This window comes from Hyperolius riggenbachi, chromosome 2 (genome assembly GCF_040937935.1).
Source record: "Hyperolius riggenbachi isolate aHypRig1 chromosome 2, aHypRig1.pri, whole genome shotgun sequence".
NCBI classification, from domain to species: Eukaryota; Metazoa; Chordata; class Amphibia; order Anura; family Hyperoliidae; genus Hyperolius; species Hyperolius riggenbachi.
Window position 1 is genome coordinate 222,276,253 of NC_090647.1, and position 19,856 is coordinate 222,296,108.

Consider the following 19,856-nt stretch of genomic DNA (forward strand, 5'->3'; position numbering starts at 1 on the left):
GCTAAGCTCTGAAATTACAGGCAGGTGGTGTGGAAGGGATAATGCTACATACCATTATACCATGGAAAATCACTGTTCTAGCATGTAAGACAGTAAGGGAAATGCTATAGGGTGTTAAAGACCCATATGTTCACCGTTGCTTACCTGCCATCTTCATAGCTCCATCTCCCTTCCCTGGTTTTACACCCCACTACTCTTCACGGGTCCCTCTCCCCCACTCCTTAGATTGTAAACCTACAGTGGGTTGCAAAAGTATTCGGCCCCCTTGAAGTTTTCCACATTTTGTCATATTACTGCCACAAACATGAATCACTTTTATTGGAATTCCACATGAAAGACCAACACAAAGTGGTGTACACATGAGAAGTGGAACGAAATTCATACATGATTCCAAACATTTTTTTTTACAAATAAATAACGGCAAAGTGGTGTGTGCATAATTATTCGGCCCCCTTTGATCTGAGTGCAGTCAGTTGCCTATAGACATTGCCTGATGAGTGCTAATGACTAAATAGAGTGCCCTGTGTGTAATCTAATGTCAGTACAAATACAGCTGCTCTGTGAGGGCCTCAGAGGTTGTCTTAGAGAATATTGGGAGCAACAACACAGTGAAGTCCAAAGAACACACAAGACAGGTCAGGGATCAAGTTATCGAGAAATTTACAACAGGCTTAGGCTACAAAAAGATTTCCAAAGCCTTGAACATCCCACGAAACACTGTTCAAGCGATCATTCAGAAATGGAAGAAGTATGGCACAACAATAAACCTACAAGGCAAGATCTGAAAACTGCTGTTCACAAACGCTGTCCATCTAATCTGACTGAGCTGGAGCTGTTTTGCAAAGAAGAATGGGCAAGGATTTCAGTCTCTAGGTGTGCAAAGCTGGTAGAGACATACCCTAAAAAGACTGGCAGCTGTAATTGCAGCAAAAGGTGGTTCCACAAAGTATTGACTCAGGGGGCGAATAATTACGCACACCCCACTTTGCAGTTATTTGTAAAAAATGTTTGGAATGATGTATGATTTTCGATCCACTTCTCACATGTACACCACTTTGTATTGGTCTTTCACGTGGAATTCCAATAAAATTGATGCATGTTTGTGGCAGTAATGTGACAAAAATGTGGAAAATTCCAAGGGGGCCTTTTGCAACCCACTGTATATGGCAGGGCCCTCCTCCCTGTGTGCTCTTCTCCTTCACTACATGGAACCAGTGACTTGTATGCTATATTTATCCAATCAGAAAAGCATCACTATTTTAGAATTCTGACAGATCTCCAGTATGTGCAATATAGAACAGAATGCAAATCTCATATTCCTTAAAAAAGAGGCTCCAGTATGCCCACTGAACACATAACACAATACTTTAACCAGTTCAGGACCACAGGCGTTAAACCCCCTAAAGACCAGGCCATTTTTCACAAAAATGGCCACTGCAGCTTTAAGTGCTCGCTGTAGGGCCGCACAACTCAGCACACAAGTGATCCCCCCCCCCCCTTTTCTCCCCACCAACAGAGATCTGTTGGTGGGGTCAGATCGCCCCCTCGGATGTTTGTTTATTTATTTATGAATATTTGTTTATTTTTTAATAAATGACCTTTTTTAAAATTTATTTATGTATTCCCTCCCCCCGCCAGCCAATCAGCGTGATTGGCTGTCATAGGTTTCAGCCTACGACAGCCTATTACTTCTCTGCTTATGGAGGGGACAGCCGTGTCACACGGCTGTCCCCAGTACAGTGCTGCCTTAGATCGCAGCACTGTACAGGGCAATTAGATGGCAATTTCGCTGTCTAACAGTCTCAGGGTGGCGAGTGCCGCTGGGAGACTGAAGGCGGAACTGAGCTCCACCTACCAAACAGAGATGTGCGTGTAATCTTCTGCAAAAGCCAACCCCAGGACTTTACACCGATCAGCATTAGACAGTCCTGGGGCTGCTGCCGCGGTCACGCCCTTCGGGGTAACATGGTCCTGAGCTAGTTAAGATCACTCCTGACCAGAGCTCTACAAAAGGTGCTCCTGCTGCACTGACAAATTAATAAGGACAAACCTAAACAGGCCAGAATTAAGTATGGCCCTTTACTCCAGCTCCTATCTCACACTCACGCCAACTTAGGCTGTATATGGTATTGGAAGTGTAACTGAAAGTGATTGTACCGGATCTTCATTTTCTGCAACCTTGAAACCGTAACTCACTTTGATAATTCCTTTATTTCTTCATCATATATTTTCTTTCGCTCATTCACCTCTTCCGGTAGGTACCGAGTAATCAGTTCCTCTGTCAAAAGGGTCTTCTTATAGGCTCTGCTTGCCAGGTACTACATGAAAAACAATCAAAGTCACAATCATTTGGTTTTTGGATCCATTTTTAATTTCAAACTTTTTTTTCAGGTTGATCTGAAATGTACTGACCATCCAAGCTAGCTTCCTCCGCTTTTGGCTGATGCTGAATAATTGTATTTCTACTTTCTTTTGTTTACCAGGATTTCCCATTGGGGAGAGCCCTATGCAGAAGCTGTGTCTCCAATTAAAATGACGTATGTTTAACAGACTTGTATTGTCCAAAATTATCATTTAGGATAATTTCAGCCAACAGACTATTGAGTATACAGGTGTCCCTGGATGCTAAGAATGGCCGGAAAAAGCCGATACAAATGGAGGTTGAGGGAATCAATTGTAACCTATAAGAACAGACAGTGTCCATTCTCACTAGGCTGACCGCCACATTTCGAAAGGGAGCATTCTCATTGGTTCATTCTGTGGTGGTACTCAGGGAGGATTCCCATTGGTCTTTTGCAATATAATAGAAGTCTGATGCTTCTGTTGGGTACCCCTGAGATGTATACCAGCGTTTCTTCTGTCCAGAGGACTTGAGCAGCGGCGCCAGCAGTATGCTATGACATTATGCATGGCACATATGGTAATGCATAGAGAGAGACATAATTGTTAATAAATATTTTTTTTTAACAAACTGCAATAGCTTTCTGAATTACCTTAACCACTTCAGCACCACAGGGTTTTTTGCTTAAAAACCTGAGCAATTTTCACATTTCAGCGCTCCTCCCATTCATTCACCAATAACTTTATTGCTACTCATCAGATGTAAATGATCTATATCTTGTTTTTTTTGCCACAAATTATGCTTTTGTGAGGGTGATATTTGCTTTTAGTAATTATATTATCTGTGCATTTTAAAGGGAAAAATGGGGAAAAAAAGAAAAAACACACTATTTCTCCATTTCCATCCACTATAGTTTTCAAATAAACAAGGTTACCATAGGTAAAACCCACACATTGTATTTGCTAATTTGTCCTGGTTATCTCAACATTTAAATAATGTTCCTAGTACAATGTATGGCGATAATATATTAGTTTCTGGTTTGTGTTTTTTGTTTTCTCATTGTACTGTATCAGTAATTAAAAGCCCTTATCTTCATGATTAACAGTAATACACTCTCATGGCATACATATTTTAAAAGCTAAGTCCCTAGGGTAACTATGTATTCTCTTTTCAATGCTGTCACTTTTGTTTTTTTTTTTTTACAAGTATTTATTTAGGGGTATAGAGTATATGAAAATAACAGTTTTATTGCTTTTCATTCAGTTTTCCGGTAAAAAAAAAAAATCACATGACTTAGCTCTTAGTTGTCAAACAACACAAAATCTATTCTCTCACTTGTCACGGTTAAAATGATACCCTATATACATAATCAGATAGCTTATTGGGCATATAGCACACTGTTTACCACAAGTACGCCTATCTACTCCCCTGAGCTTCAGATGAAGTTTTGTGGGGAGTAGATAAGCGTAGCAAGGGATTCAAAGTGGTTAAAGCGGACCCAAATCAAACGTTTTTTTAAATTCAAAATATTTAGTTGCACCACTCGGACACATACAAAGATAAATAAACACTCCTTCAAGCCTATGAGCATTTCAGTGCATGCTTTTCACTCTTCTCTCTTCATAACTAGGGTTATACAGGTGGCAGCCATTAGCAATTCCTCCTTTGCCAGACACCACCTACTCCACCAGTTTGCCTGATTCTGTCCCGGCAATAAAAAAGGAAGGGAGGGGTTCCTCGAATAAATGTAAAATATTTTATATGTGTCATCTTGCGGCTGAAAAAAGGCTGCTATTATTTATTATAATTTAGAAAATAGATTTTCTTTCTGAAATCTTGTATTTTTAATTTGGGTCCACTTTAACTCCATACTGTCATGTCATATTAGAGCAAACATAAACAGTTTCTTCCTCAAGCTGCTTTAGTTACTATTTAATGACATTTTGTGTATCTGCTGAGCAAAAACACATTTGCCACCTCATCTTATGTAAATAATATCCTGAGAACAACAGTACTTGGAAATACCTGACGATCAGGGCGGAGCACTCCCGATTCAGGAAACAAGATTAAAAAAGATCTTAACGACATCCTGGAAAACTATAGGGTTACCTACTTAAAGCAGAATGTAGTTGTGCAGCATGGTAGTGAAGTTTGTTTCACAGCCTTAAAAATGTAATGACTGGGTGTACACAATCGCTTTAAGTTTTATGTATCAGTGATCTTAAAATCTTTACTAATTAATTATTTATGTTTTATAAATTTGGTATCATGAAAGAGCCTCTGCAAACGTCTGGCACTCCCTCAGAAAGTCATACATTATTATTATTTATATAGCACCAACATCTTCCGCAGCGATGTACTGAGCATATTGTCTTGCCACTTAATTGTCCTGCAGAGGGGGCTCACAATTTGATCCCTGCCATAGTCATATGTCTATATTATGTAGTGTATGTATCATAGTGTAAGGCCAATTTACAGGGAAGCCAATTAACTTATCTGTATGTTTTTAGGATGTGGGAGGAAACCCAGGCAGAACGGGAAGAACATACCAACTCCATGCAGATAGTGCCCAGGCTGGGATTCAAACCGGCACACCCAGCACAGCAAGGCAAGAGAGCTAACCTTTACACCACCATACTTTTTGAATAAGCAGGAGTCATTGTTGGTTAGCCCACCTGTGTACTGTTTTAGGGCCCCTGGTATCTGGTTGCCTTGTATATAAGTACACGAACATACTTTTTATCTATTAGACCCATTTTGTAGGCAGTCATTTTGTGGAAGTGTGCTGTATTTTCAGGTTTATGAGCATCCGGCTGTTATCATATGCACTTGACCCTATGTCATATGTGCTGCATAGCCCCTGGAATTGTTTATACATATGCATCTAATAATAGCATTGTGCAATGGGGAGGGGAGTCCAAGTCACAGATCCCTTGTTATGATAGTAGGAGTTATTTAGCTGTGGATGTCTGTGAAGGGTAGGCGGTGAAACACATTGTGACCATGTGATGTTAGCTATGTTTGTGCAAACATGTATGTCCATTTTTTATCAACAACACAATTTCTGCATACGATCATGGTGGTTCTTCATACAATAGTTACATAGTTACATAGTTATTTTGGTTGAAAAAAGACATACGTCCATCGAGTTCAACCAGTACAAAGTACAACTCCAGCCTGCTCCCTCACATATCCCTGTTGATCCAGAGGAAGGCGAAAAAACCCTTACAAGGCATGGTCCAATTAGCCCCAAAAGGGAAAAATTCCTTCCCGACTCCAGATGGCAATCAGATAAAATCTCTGGATCAACATCATTAGGCATAACCTAGTAATTGTAGCCATGGATGTCTTTCAACACAAGGAAAGCATCTAAGCCCTCTTTAAATGCAGGTATAGATTTTTGAATTATGTATTAGTATCTAGATTAGCTGATAGCGTCACATGTATCCCTGTTATATAAGGGGAACTTATATCACATAGATTATAACTGTGTTACTTGATGAATGGTGAATATCACCTGGCAGTTTTGCAGAATGTCATAGTTCCTGAATTAAAATGCACCTTTTTTTCAGCAAAAACAGCCCTCCTTGCCACTATACATCAAACAAGCAGAGGTTTTTGAATGACATTCTGCTGGGGCTGGACCAACTACAGTGTCACCCTGTGTCACCTAACCCATTAGACTAATTTTTGTGGGGAAAAGTCAGAGCAGTAACCTGCTCATCAAAGACACACTTTGTAGATGAGCTTACAGTCAGACTCATAAGAGCAAATCCAAGCAATTGCTGAGCAGCAACTGAAGAATGTTTTCAACAAGTTAGAAAACCGGTTTGTGAGATTTATCACAGAAGGTGGGGGTCATGTTGGAGGCTTGAAATGTGAGCTGTAGGCAGTGAAACCTTAGAACCGGTGCTTCCATATGCAGTTTACTGTCTATTTCTATCATGCGTACATCCAAGCTTATGTTTAAAGTTACACAAGGACTTTATAAACACCATAAAGGTGATCACTTCTGTTTATTCAAAATGCGACAATTATGATGCATAACTTCATGACAGAGGCAAGAGCCGTTCAAATTATTCCTCTGTAAGCTAGGCAAGCATATTACTATGTAATATATTATCAACAAAGAAGTTCCATTTGTAAGATAAGGAGCTTCTCTCTGTTTATATACAGGAACAACGCATGGGGACAGCAAGTAATTTATACACCATGTAGAGGTAAAAGATATACTACATATGCACTAGTAATATCTTCTCTATAATAACAACTTGCTGCCCGCATCTTCTGGTGTGGGGACAGGAGTGCATCCAAAACCACTGGTTTACAATACGTCTATAGCCCTTTATTACAAGTATTCATTAATCAAAATTATATGACGCTTTTTCAAGCTATTTGTCCCTCTTGTCCCTGCAAGGTATGGATTTTAAGAATTCTGTATTTGTATGGTTTGGCTAAAGTAGAAACACATGGGGCTTGATTCACAAAGACAAATAGCATGCCTTATCAAAGTTAGCACGCCTTATCAAAGTTAACATGCCTTATCAGAGTAGCATAGCGAGTGCTACAAACCCGCTGGGGCTCAGGGCAGGATGAGTGGAGCTCTCGTCATTGCCAATCAGCAGGCATAAGTTCGCTATGCCACTCTGATAAGGCAGGCTAACTTTGATAAGGCATGCTATTTGTCTTAGTGGATTAAGCCCATGGTACCCAATTGAGTTATGAAGATCCACAACCACTAGGAGTTTATGTAGTGTACGAATGATGCATTAATCAGTGTATTACCAAAAAACAATATCAAGTGTCTTTTTTATGCATATAAAACATAGCATTTAATTCAAAACAGTAGTTTGTAAAGTCCATTAACAACACATTTAAAATCAATTAGACAATGTCAACAATTGTCAAGATCATAGTAGTATTAATCACATTCTATTTTAAGAAGATAATACCAAACTTTGCAGTGGTTTAGTAGAAAGCTTTTAGGTTCATTTTAGTTTGCTACATTATGAGTCAAAGACTTCATATTAGTCCTTCCTAAACATTCACAAATGCTCTCACCTGAGACAAGTCTTCCTTGCAGAGGGGACAGTGGGGGTTGTGGTCCAGGCAGCGCTCAAGGCATTTGAGGCAGAATGTGTGCCCACATGGGGTGGCGACAGGCTCATAAAATAACCTGCAAAAGATGTGAAAGAAGCAGATGGTACAATTATAAAGACGGTTCCACTGGTATATTGGACAAATCTGGCAAACTGCAAAATATTCATGCAACTGGTCAATATTATCAAAGAGCGAAAGAGTGAATTCTTATTCAAACAAGACCGGTGGTTCCATGATGTCATCCAATAAGCTTCCATGATAGGGTTTAATATGAAAGAGAACATTGTTAGGTCCCAGATAACCACTTTCGTTCAGGTACATTTCATGATAAATGTAACCCACAATGGTTAATGAACCTGCAGTAAAGCCCATTAACTAGAATATTCATTAAGACAGCAGAAATTCTCACCAATTGAATCCTGCTTATATAAAACACAGCTGCCTCATGACACACTTTTGCTGTTGTAATGCTTACATATATGACTAATTTCCTTGAAATCAGAGGGTGGCACAGTTTCAAAACCACTGCAGAATAACACAACCACACCTCAGTTAGTGTGTCGGTGTTACATAAAAGTATGAACTGAACTGAACTTTAGGTGTTTGCAATTTTCACTGTAGAAAATATTGGGCAATCGTATTCTATTCTGTACATTAATGTGAGGCTTACAGCAGACTGCCATCTGAGTTTATTTCTGATCCCAAAACAAAGAATCCACCATGACCATTCCATCTCATTGAAACTTCTGAGGGGGGGGGGGGGGGGGGCGGGGTTCTTTACAGAACTAAACTGAAAATGTATTATAGCTTGAGACACTGTGATAACAATATAGTGCATTGTCAAATCACTAGGTTACCTTCTGCTTGGACTCCCCATACAAGTGTACATCTATGAGTGCATGCATGAGAGCTGTGGCATTATGTTCAGCTGCATGCAACATGGAACTGTAGACATATATGTCTTTATGCAGGCCTGCAAGCCCATGACTTCCTGTGTTGGGGTTATGCCCACAGTGCTTTAAAAGATCTGTTATGGCAGTAGGTTAGTGTGGGTAGTTCTGATCAGCCGTTGATAGTGTGATAATCTGTAGTTTTGCTCATCCTCACCTAACCTAGGTTTTGGCCATCAGCTCCTACCCCCCCCCCCCCCCCCTTAGATTGTAAGCCAGGCTTTCTTAACCCTGGGTTACCATGGAATTCCAGGGTTCCTTGAGTACTCTGCAGGGGTTCCTTGACATTTCCCCTCATCGTGGGGGAAGTATAATAGAGCACATTATAATAGGGGGTACTGTAAAAAGAAGCATTACATTTGGGGTGTGAATAATAATGAACACATTAATAAAAAGCACTAGGGTAAGGAGACAGTATAATGAGGGGCAGTGTAATGGGGGGTAGTGACATAAACAGCCACACATACTTTTAAAGACCTTGGCTCCTGCAAAATAAATTCAGGGGTTCCTTGAGATAAAAAAAATTGTTTGCAGGGGTTCCTTGAGATCCAAAAGTTATTTGCAGGGTTCCTCCAGTGTACAAAGGTTGAGAAAGGCTGTTGTAAACCTTTGGCAGGGTCCTCTCTTCCGTAGTGCAGTCTACATGATCTTGTGCTACTTTCCTATGACAGCCTGTACTTGTATTACTGGGCCTACCTAACCAGCCCAAAATCACATGATCATGTATCTTGGACCCTGTTTTCCTTGTATAACTTTGTCCTCTGTTGTATGAACTTTTTACGTCTGTCATCCTTGTATCATTGTACATATTTATTGTCCAGCTCTGCGTAATATGTTGGTGCTTTATAAATACAATACATAATAATAATATTTGATTCTGTCCTGACCTCGGTTTGATTCCCAATTCTGGTTACTGTAAAGGGGCCAATACACTTACACGATTTCCTGCCGATATACAGCAGATTCGATCACTGTGATTGAATCTTCTGTGAAATTGTTGCACAAACGCTGACAGAACGATCGATTTCTGTCCAAAATCGATTGTTCCCGTCAATCTGTCCGTGCGGAAGATTTTGCTCGATCGTCGGCGGGTCGGGAGTGCGTTGATAGCGGCGTTTGAATGTCCGACAACCGACGATAGCGGCAATACATTACCTGTTCAGGCAGTTTGAAAGCTCTTGCAAATGATATTTCCCTTCTCGTCCCTTAAGTTTTCCTGAGGAAAGAGTCATGGTGGGAACAATGATCTCCTCCAGTGAGATTCTCAGGCCTTAGCTCTCTAGTTTCTCAAGCAAATAAATCAGATGCAATACCACCTCCTTCACTGTAGCTTAGTGAACTCTAAACTGACTTCAGCCTCACCTCTACAGCATAATGAACAGTATGGAAAGAGGTCAGTGAAAGAGTATATTTCTGCTTTCCAGAGTTGAAGCAATAGCTTCTCTATGGCACCAACTTCATTCAGGGCTGCAAGAGAAGCTTAAAGCATACCTCCAGTGTAAAAATAAAAGCCTCACTATTAGTATAGTAGAAGTTATAAGAGAGTAGCAGGAAAAAATGTCTAAAAACGGATTACTTATGCCATAAAATCCAGGTTCTGTTGGTTAGCCAAGTCTTTCTGAAAAGCTGCCATGGAAGTAGCATCATAGTGTGGCCTAAAGTGTACTTTGCTTCTACTTGTGCCACTGAGCACGCCTATCTCAAAGAGAGGTGAAGAGAGATGTAGTGCAGTGCTGGCCACAGCAAGTTGCATTCCAGAACTGCCACAGTGCATCCCTGCTGCTTAATTAATAAGTCAGGTGTTCCAGCCCTAGGCAAAAAAAAAAAAAAAAAGACGGGAAGAGAGGAACAATTATAGTAAGACAAAGCCTGGCTCTTTTTCACTTTGAAATTTACAATGGAGGTCCACTTTAAGGATTAAACTGTTCCTAATAGGAACAGTATTTATTATCTTGGTGACAATAAAGAGCTAAATGCTCTGAGGAAAAGGATAGAAGGAAGAATCTGGGTTTGAACTGTCAGACTTGGTGTGGCTTGAAACATAGATTATCCTTCTAAAGCTAAGCCATAGGTTTATTGGCCCTTTTCCTTTCAAGTAGTGAGTAATTCAGTAGGCTTTAACCACTTGAGGACCAAAGGTTTATACCCCTCTAGTGACCAGGCCATTTTTTACAATTCGGCACTTCACAACTTTAACGGTTTATTGCTTGGTCATACAATTTAGAGAAAGGACCAGAACTGAGCTTATCAAAAAGATCACCACAAAGCAAACATCTTCTGACTATCAACAAAACCCGTTGCTACCTGTTGCAAAAACTGTTGCTACAAGTGACTTTAAGTTTCTTTTAAACCCATGATTAAGGTATTAATCCGCTTTCCTGATCAGAATGATTATTTTGACTAGACGAACACCAATAGGAATTTCTTTCTCGAATTATAAAATATCTGCCTTAATGTTTTGTACTACAGGCTTGCATGTTTTTCAAAGCATATTGTGTAGAATATATCATAATTTGCAATGCGCAAAGTTTCCCCTTACCTCACTCACCTCCTTGTGATGCTGATTATTATGAATTAATATAGCGCTGACATCTTCCTCAACGCTTTACAGACTCATGTCACTAACTGTATATATAATTATCTCCCACAGTCTTAACTGCTTAAAGCGGAACTGTAAATTCGTTAAAAGCAAACAGTTTCACAGTTTCACTTACCTGGGGCTTCCCGAAGCCCCCAGCAGCCGTCCTGTGCCCTCGCCGGTCCTTCCCGAGCTTCCATTCTCCCGTGGGAGCTACTTTCATTACTGCCGACTTGCAACTGCGCCTCCCGGGCAATGTGACGATTTCTTCGCGTTCCCGCCCGCTATAGCTGCTCTAGTGGGTGGGAACGCGAAGAAAGCGTTGCATTGCCCGGGGCGCGCAGGCGCAGTTGCCGTTGACTTGTAAGTCGGCGGTAATGAAAGCAGCTCACGCGGGAGAACGGAAGCTCGGGCAGGACTGGCGAGGGCACAGGACGGCTGCTGGGGGCATCGGGAAGCCCCAGGTAAGTGAAACTGTTTGCTTTTAACGAATTTACAGTTCCGCTTTAATACTATCAGCAGTTTGCTGGAGACGAAGTGCAAAAGCTACCACTCCTCGTAACACCACTGGCTCTCCAGTCTTCTGTCACTTGCATGGTTTGGGTCCCAGCTGCTGTATCTTTTGGGTCCTGTACTGCTGAAGTTCTAATGCCTGGTATACACCATGCATTCACCAACAGATAGACAGGTTGAATTGATTATATCCGACAGGTCCGATCTGATTTTTGATTGATTTTCTGATCCCTTCTATACAAAATCATTCAAAAACAAAACACGGGAAATCAGATTGGATGGATACATCGGAAATAATCGATTCGAAACGTCTATTTGATGGGAAATTGCATGGTGTGTACCAGGTATTAGGCCTTGTTCTAGAGACTCTGCCATCTATATTGACTTGATTGTCAACAAAAATGTAATAACTTTTAACATTAACAGTAACTCCTTGGCACCAGTACTGTAGCTAATGTTCAGTGGAGTGTTATCTTTATGTCCTTTCTGTCCATGTAAACAAATCCTGCACTTTCATCTCTTCATGGGTTCAAAATCAGTACTGCAGTATATCTGCTTTAGTTGTCAGTGACCTTTTCAGGCTTTTTTTATTGTAAAGCCAACAAAAGTCAAATCTTAGCACCCAAGTATTTTAAAGTATGCAAAACAGAGAGAAAAATATACAGTAAGAGTATGAAATACATGAGTGCTTAAATCTTTGCAATGCACTCAACACACCTTGAATAGATGTTTGTCAATTATAAAGAGGTGTCACCTGGGTAATGTGCTATTTCAGAGTAATGTAGTGTACAACCAGTATGAGAATGAAGGCAAGACTAGGATATTCTGAAAGCATACCTCATACAGAGCGAGCATTCAAAATCAGAAGCATCCACCAGATCCATGGGGATCACCCTCACTTGTGACTGGGAGACAGATTCTGCATACTGGGACTCATCATCTGGGGAATAAAATGTTAGGTTATCCTATTGCAAACATACGAACGTTCAAAATAAATAGGTCAGTTTGTGTTCTGTCAGCTTAGAAATGCAACTTTGGGGCAAGGACTTGTAGCTACATTTATTCTAAAGGCGCGCACACACACCTGATTTCTTCAAACGACGGGTCAAAAACGGCTGATCGGTCAAAACCAGCCTTATCAGCCTGCCGACAGACTGTACACACGGGGCAACTGTCGTCAGTACGGCCACCCTGTGGACGGGTCTGACGACCCGTCGTTTGAAGAGATTAGGCGGGTGTACGCAGCTTTAGGTATTGGTTGTGCAATTCGATTTACAGCTATGGTGCCTACTACATGGTGCTGCAGGACACACCAGCCACAATTACAATATAGAGCAGTTACTTTTCACACTAGGGGTTTTATTCACAAAAGCTTGATAACTGCTATCACAGCAGTTATCACGCGATCTGCCGCGCGCGTAAAGCATTACGTCGCATGAAGCAAACGGTTGTTTATCATGCGATGTAATGCTTTACGTGCGCAAACTTTCGCGCGTGGCAGATCGCGTGATAACTGCTGTGATAGCAGTTATCACGCTTTAGTGAAACAAGCCCCAGATGTGGCAGCCAGAAACTTCGAAGAACCACAAGCTCATGTTGCATTACCCCATCGAAACCAGTGGAGAAAGTTCAGGTACAAGAGAAGTAAGGAGAATGTGGCTTTAGCACCATCAATGCAATCTATTCATTTTCTCCACTGGGATTTTAAGATATTTACTACCTCCATAATATAGTGTTCTTCTGGTAGAATTATACTGCTCCTGCTGACTACAATTTGCATCTAAGCAGGGCTACTTTAGTCTGGCTGCCACCTATGGAAAGATCACAATCCACCTACATGCTTTAAACTGCTATTCTTTCTTCTTTGCCAGTCTAGCTCAATTGTGGTTGCATTCTAACAGCTATTTTTTTTTCTTTTTTTTTTTTTTTAACCTCAGTACTGTCCATTTTTTCTTGACCAATCCTGAGAGGTGCCAAGGCCAAATTTTGCAGTCAAGGAGGACGCTGCAAACAGCTGCACTCAAAAAAGGCTATTATTTACTACATTTCAACTTAGACTAAGGCACTTTCGCTTGCTAATTCAACTTCCTCCATCTACCAGAATTCTACCCAGTGTCACGGGGATATCTTCACTAAACCCAGATAAACCTATTGTGTACTACCTGCACACGTTTTGTGTAAAGGGAATTACGTAAATAACGCAACTAGTTATGTATCTTGCGTTACATATGCAACTCCTGTGTTACCTGTTACACAACATTAACGAAGGTACTGCATATTCAGGTAGTCCCAGACTTACGAATGACCAGCTGATATGAACAGCCTGAAAATGCTTCATTCTTTAGGAACAACTCAACATTTTTTTTTTCTCAAAAAGGTCTTGTCGTCTTTTTCTGTTATTTTAAATAATTCAAAGACACCTTTTATGTTACACAGGTATGCATCACTTGTAACAATTTTGTCACTTAAGGTTTACTTTAAACAATAGGAGCCCAGAGAGATTAATAGTGAACAATGATAATAAAGACATATCAGTCATTACAATCTTAAACTTCAGTAACAGATAGAGATGGTTAATGAGATGCAGGACCAATTGAATCCCACCAAGGTGTGGGCAGAATGTGGGCTATGGCAACAGCACTAAGAAGAGGCTGGGCAAAATAAGGTGCCATACATTCTCTGGACACCCTCTACATTATACAGGTAAGCATCATTTATAAACATGTTGTCACCTCAGGTTTACTTCAAGGAGGGTGCCTAGCATAGGTACGTCCAGACACTATACACTGTCTTGCTATTTGGCTGGTCATCTTTCTTACCAGTTGCAAATTCCCTTTTCATACATACATGTTTATGCTATAGGTTATAGGCTAAATCTTGGAGCAGTAGAATAATCATCAGCAATGAAAACAGAAGGTGAATGGTGGGGGGAGAAGAGTTCATAACACTGTTCAGTCTAGCATTGCCACAGCAGTCTCCTGAGCTCATATGTTTAGAAGTCTTTAGCCTTTTAGTAGCCTTGAGTATTGATTTATGAGCTAATACAAAGTGAATGGCAGAAGCAAGAGTCTAAGGCCTCATTCACACTATTTTATACGTTGCTGTATGCCAGGGATCTCAAACTCGCGGCCCTCGATACAATATTTTGTGGCCCTCGCTGGCAAAAGCTTCCTTATAGTTCGCTTCAGTGCTCCCAAGTAATCCGCCGCATCCCCGCCGCTAAACGAGGGCTGCAGAGCCCCCAAATCGCCCGGGGTGCAATCCGCCGGCATTTCCTGGAAGGGGCAGAGCTTCCAGCTGTAGCTCTACCCCTCCTGACGTCAATCGCCGCACGGATCGCCGCCTCTCCCTCTTCCTTATGCGGCCCAGCCTCATCCTGACTTTGCCTCCTGCGGCCCCCCAGGTAAATTGAGTTTGAGAGCCCTGCTGTATGCATTTCAGCAACATGTATAGTATGCAATAAGCAAGGACATTAGAAGTGCATAGACTGCACTGTCCGATGTTCTCACTTATGCGCTGCGTGGAAGTGCATTGCAATAATGCACTGCTGCATGCTTTTTTGGCAAAATGCAGTGCTGACCTTTTCATTGTCAGTGAATGGGAATGCATTGCTCTCTGTTCCTGTCCGTTTCAGGGCTGATCCCATTCACTGACAATAAAAAGATGTTGTGTTGGATATAAACTAAGCCTTACCGTTTTTCATGACTTTAGCAGGCATCTCATTGTTCTGTGAGTCCTCTGAGGTGCTGGAAAATTTCCGTTTCAGACCAACTCCCGGAAGGCAAGAGAGGACACTTCCCAGAGTCTTTGCAGCTTTTTCATCAGACAGTTCACATATGTCAGGGCAGTCAGTGGGATTTTTTATATGAAACCCATCAGGCTTTGGAAACGATGCTTTGGTTAGTTTGAATACGGAGTCCTACAGACAAAACACAGGACTGTCAAACACATGGCGGGTGAGTTCTGCTAACTGGGGATCAAACTAGGGATTCAAGAAGCAGGGTAGATGCAAAAGTCTCTACTGCCTATCACTTATCCTGGTTGATTTGGGAATATGCAGCAATCTGCAAAAAGTAATCCCAGAAGGCTCTCCCCTATAGTGTTGATGCATATGCTATATCAGAATAGGGTAGCCCTTCCCATTTGATAAGGAACATAGATGTTCTTTTATTCTTATCCTTAATGGTAGGATCATTTTACCAATATCGTATTGGCTGCAGGGGCACCACACAGCATAAACCACGAAAAGGGTGCGACAGGTGATGAAGGTGCGTACCAACTGCTGCAGGGGACCCATGCTAAACAATCAGCCCGATGACTTGTATCTGCATTATGCGCAATAGCCAAATCTGTGATTCCCCTGTGGTCAGATGGCTTTCACCCAATTCAGGGGCTTGCTACATTGAACTGACTGCAAGTCACACAATCTCCTATAGTAGGAGCCCTCCTGAAAGGGACTGTGGGGGAATCCGGTACAATCTCCCTCAGAGTAGGATCCTTTGTCAGCTGGTTCCAATTTCTGACCATGATCTTTTTTGATTGTGTTGACAAACAAGCAGTTCAGTTCTCCATGGAAAAGAGGCCTTAAAAATGTTGGGAATTATTAATGCTGTATGTGTGTTAATCTGGTAAATCTTCTCTTGCTTCCTGTCCTGACTTCAGGGATCACAACAAATAAACCCCCATCAATTAAAAAAAACCTGTACACAGGTCTTAACCACTTTCCAGGCTATTGGAAGTAAAACCTTCTTCCCTGGAGTTGGACTTAAAATTCATCCACACAACACAAGTTCTTACCTTTGAACATCCAGGCAGAGCATCTTCTAAAGGAGAACTAGTGGAGCTGTTTAAGAAGGCCGGCTTCAATCTGGTGTAAGGTGTTGCTGCACGGGCTGAGAAACTGGCCTGCACGTTCTCAAAGGCTGGAAACAGCATCTCGCACATTAGCTGGAGAAAGAAAGCAGTCGTCTGATCAATGGCGGGTTCAATAATTCTTTGATGACGGCAGTTCTTTGTCATGCATTATATATGATATTACTACAAAGCAATAGTACTAATAGTACTAAAAGTGCACTTGTATGCTTCTGTGTATGATGCACATAAATGCATAACACACAAGTGCATGACATTATTAGCCACTGTATGGCGTATGTGCATTGTACAATGCCACAGACCAAGTGACAAAAAAAAATAAATTTAAGAAGTGTCTTAGTAAGTGAAAAAAGACCTCAATCTCATTATGTACCCTCATGTATTTCCACCAGGCCCAGATTTACACCACAGGAGCCTATAGGCACAGATGTCCTGCCACCCTAGACTTTGCCCTCCGTGAACCTACAAACACCTGCTGAACCACACCGTAAGTGTGCTGGCTGGCCGGCCTAGCTGTCACTTTTCCCTTAGTTCTCTTACCTGTCATAAGTAGCACAGGTGCCCTACAGTATTAGGAAGCCAGAGCTATCCTCAGTGTTAAGTAGCTAGAGGCAGGACTTCAACTCCTTAGTCTAATTCTTACCAGGGTTGTGTATTTGGTACAAAAAAAAATAATCAAAAAATCATCTCCCAAATCCGACTCCTCAGTTTATGAAACCACCGACTCTGACTCCAACTTCAGGTACCTAAAATTGCTCCGACTCCACAGCCCTGGCTAGAGGTGCCCCTGACTGAAGGGAGATCTGGTCAGTGGAATGTTAAAACCCGGGTGAGTAACCTCTCATTTACACTCTGCTCAGGACACTGCATAGGTAAGTCAGGAGGGAGGCGCCTGGGAAAGTGAATGAGCCGCTTTTCCGTCATCAGGCGCCTGTGGGCATGTGCCTACAGTGCCTTATGGTAAATCCGGCCCTGATTTCCACTAATACTACCTGTTCACTTGGTAGATACAGAAGAATATGTAGTCAGTTTTCTGAAAGGAGGCAAGGATGTAGCATCTGTAGCAATACAGTACTTTGGATGCTAGAAAAACTTTCATGTTCTAATAGTAAAATGAGAGTTTACAATTATAGTATACAGTTGATGAACAGTATTATCAAAAAAATAAAATAAAATATATATATATATATATATATATATATATATATATATATATATATATATATATATATATATATATATATATATATATATCTTGTCACTAACTGTCCCTCAAAGGAGCTCACAATCTAATCCCTACCATTGCCATATGTCTATATTATGTAGTGTAAGTACTATAGTCTAGGGCCAATTTTAGGGGGAGCCAATTAACTTATCCGTATGTTTTTGGAATGTGGGAGGAAACCGGAGTGCCCGGAGGAAACCTATGCAGACACAGGGAGAACATACAAACTCTTTGCAGATAGTGCCCTGGCTGGGATTCGAACCAGGGACCCAGCGCTGCAAGGCAAGAAAGCTAACCACTACGCCACCGTGCTGCCCATATTGGACTGCACATTTATCTACATATTTATCTACATATAATAATGTATGCAGATCTAATAATGCAATGCAAATGAAAAGAAGAATACCTTTTGTGCTTCAGTCTTCACCGAGCTCCATTCAGGACTTAAGGCAACACAGTATAAAAACTCCTTCAGAGATTCCTCCGTCCTTCCTAGTACAGACAGAGCTTGTGCTTTCACATAATGTCCCTGCAGACACAGCAACGTGACAATGCTTTAGATGTGATTAACTAAACATCTCGTACCACGCTTTCTAAAAATAATCCTCTCTATTAAACTGGAACGCAGGATTACATTGATGGCAAAGGACATCTCCAGAGACAAGAAAACGTATTAGTGATATCTTGCTTTCTGCTGGGACAATGGATGAACATTGAGTGGCTGATGGTCCTCAGGCATCAGCTCAGGCCAAGTCACAGAAATGACCAATTGTTTACATACACTATCAGCCATGCAAGAATTACAGCTTACCGTAACTAGCTTTGTGAGTCATGTACATTGCAGTGAGAACTGAATTGCACTTATGGAATGCACTACATACAATTCTACGTCACCACCACTGACCCCTTTCCACAGTCTCATATCCAACACTATTCATTCTTCCTTTATTGTATAATGCTTATAGGAAATCCGTCTGACAAAACATGTTATGCAGTCATGCTACATAGTAGCAGAACTCCACCACAGCTATTTTATCACTTGCTGTCACTGCCCAAATTACCGGTTGTAGCCAGTAATTTCCTAATTTAAAATGGATGCCTGTGGCAGCTCACATTTCTTTGGGACGTAAAATAATCTGCTTCATATGCTGTACTCTCTGAGCTCTGTGGCTTGCACCACAATGGTAAGGCTGGCCGTCTGCACATTGTTATCAGTTCAGATTGTTCAAGGCTTGAGAATAGTGGATAATCCAAGTAATCCAGCAAACCTGACACAGATTAATTAGTCTGTTATTAGAAGGCAAACGTCTGCAGCCCTCGCCTTGGTCATAAGAGACCATACTGAGGATTGCTGAAATGTTTAGTGATACAATAGTGGCACAACTGGAGTGACCTGCATACACCCACAGTCATATTTTTTGTAATAAATTCAGGTTGATCTAGGTTCAATAGAAAAGCTAGATGTGCATGCATGGAACTTAAATCACATAGCTGTCATTCTACCATAACAATCCTCGCTATAGTCTGCTATAGTCAAGGGGAGGGTTGTAAACCTGTAACAGCCTAATAAGCCCTTAAAAGTCAAAGCAGGTTTGTTGGCTCACTTAGGCAGGCAACACACTTGCAGGGTAGTTTTTCCCTGCAATTCCCTGGTCACCGCCGCAGTGCTTTCTCTTTTGTGATCCGTGAATGTTTCTTTGTGTTTGTTCCGGGTTTTTTCATATGCGGTGGGTGGGAAAAATGTATCAGCGCGCAGGGAAAAAGCAGAAAGCTGTACGATTTAAAAAGGTGAATGCAAATGAACAATAACGACGTGCGTTTCCCGAGCGTGGCTATTCAATAGCCAGTGCAGAATGGTCTTGTAAAATACATTTGTATTTAGAATACATGTTTACAATTACATTGGATAAAGAAATGCAACATAGGCAGTGAACAAATAAGGGTGTTTTTTCAGCTTTTAATCTTCAAATAACAAGACGGCACACCACTGGCTGCAAATCACTTGCTGTTTATTGTGGAACAAGTACACTACATGTTATGGGCGGTAGTCCTTCTTCAGGTGTAAAAAAAAAAAACGTGTGGACTGTTCATTCAGCTTCACTGATCCTTTTGGAAATGGGATTCCAGAGTTAGCGAGAGAACATTTACTTTATCCTCAAGTAATGCCAGGGAATGTATAGACAACAATAACCCTGGAGTAAGGATGAGGAATAATGGTCTTGTGAAATGGACTTTAAAAGGAACCTGAGGTGTGAAACCTATGGAAGCTGCCATATT

At 41.2% G+C, this 19,856-nt stretch overlaps 1 protein-coding gene and 1 non-coding gene across 2 annotated transcripts in view; both read right to left on the bottom strand.

Moving 5' to 3' along the window:
- Positions 1-19,856, bottom strand: part of LONRF2 (LON peptidase N-terminal domain and ring finger 2) — a 78,155-nt gene that overhangs the window by 12,519 nt on the left and 45,780 nt on the right. The window contains exons 3-8 of the mRNA XM_068268211.1: positions 17,986-18,108; positions 16,280-16,429; positions 15,176-15,401; positions 12,320-12,422; positions 7,403-7,517; positions 2,197-2,318 (exon numbers count right to left, since the gene is read on the bottom strand). Of these exons, the coding sequence (XP_068124312.1) occupies positions 2,197-2,318; positions 7,403-7,517; positions 12,320-12,422; positions 15,176-15,401; positions 16,280-16,429; positions 17,986-18,108 (839 nt within the window). The remainder of the gene's footprint in view (positions 1-2,196; positions 2,319-7,402; positions 7,518-12,319; positions 12,423-15,175; positions 15,402-16,279; positions 16,430-17,985; positions 18,109-19,856) is intronic.
- On the bottom strand, positions 19,662-19,791 carry LOC137555130 (small nucleolar RNA SNORA49). Its single transcript, XR_011027829.1, has one exon. It is a non-coding gene; the product is annotated as a small nucleolar RNA SNORA49 (small nucleolar RNA).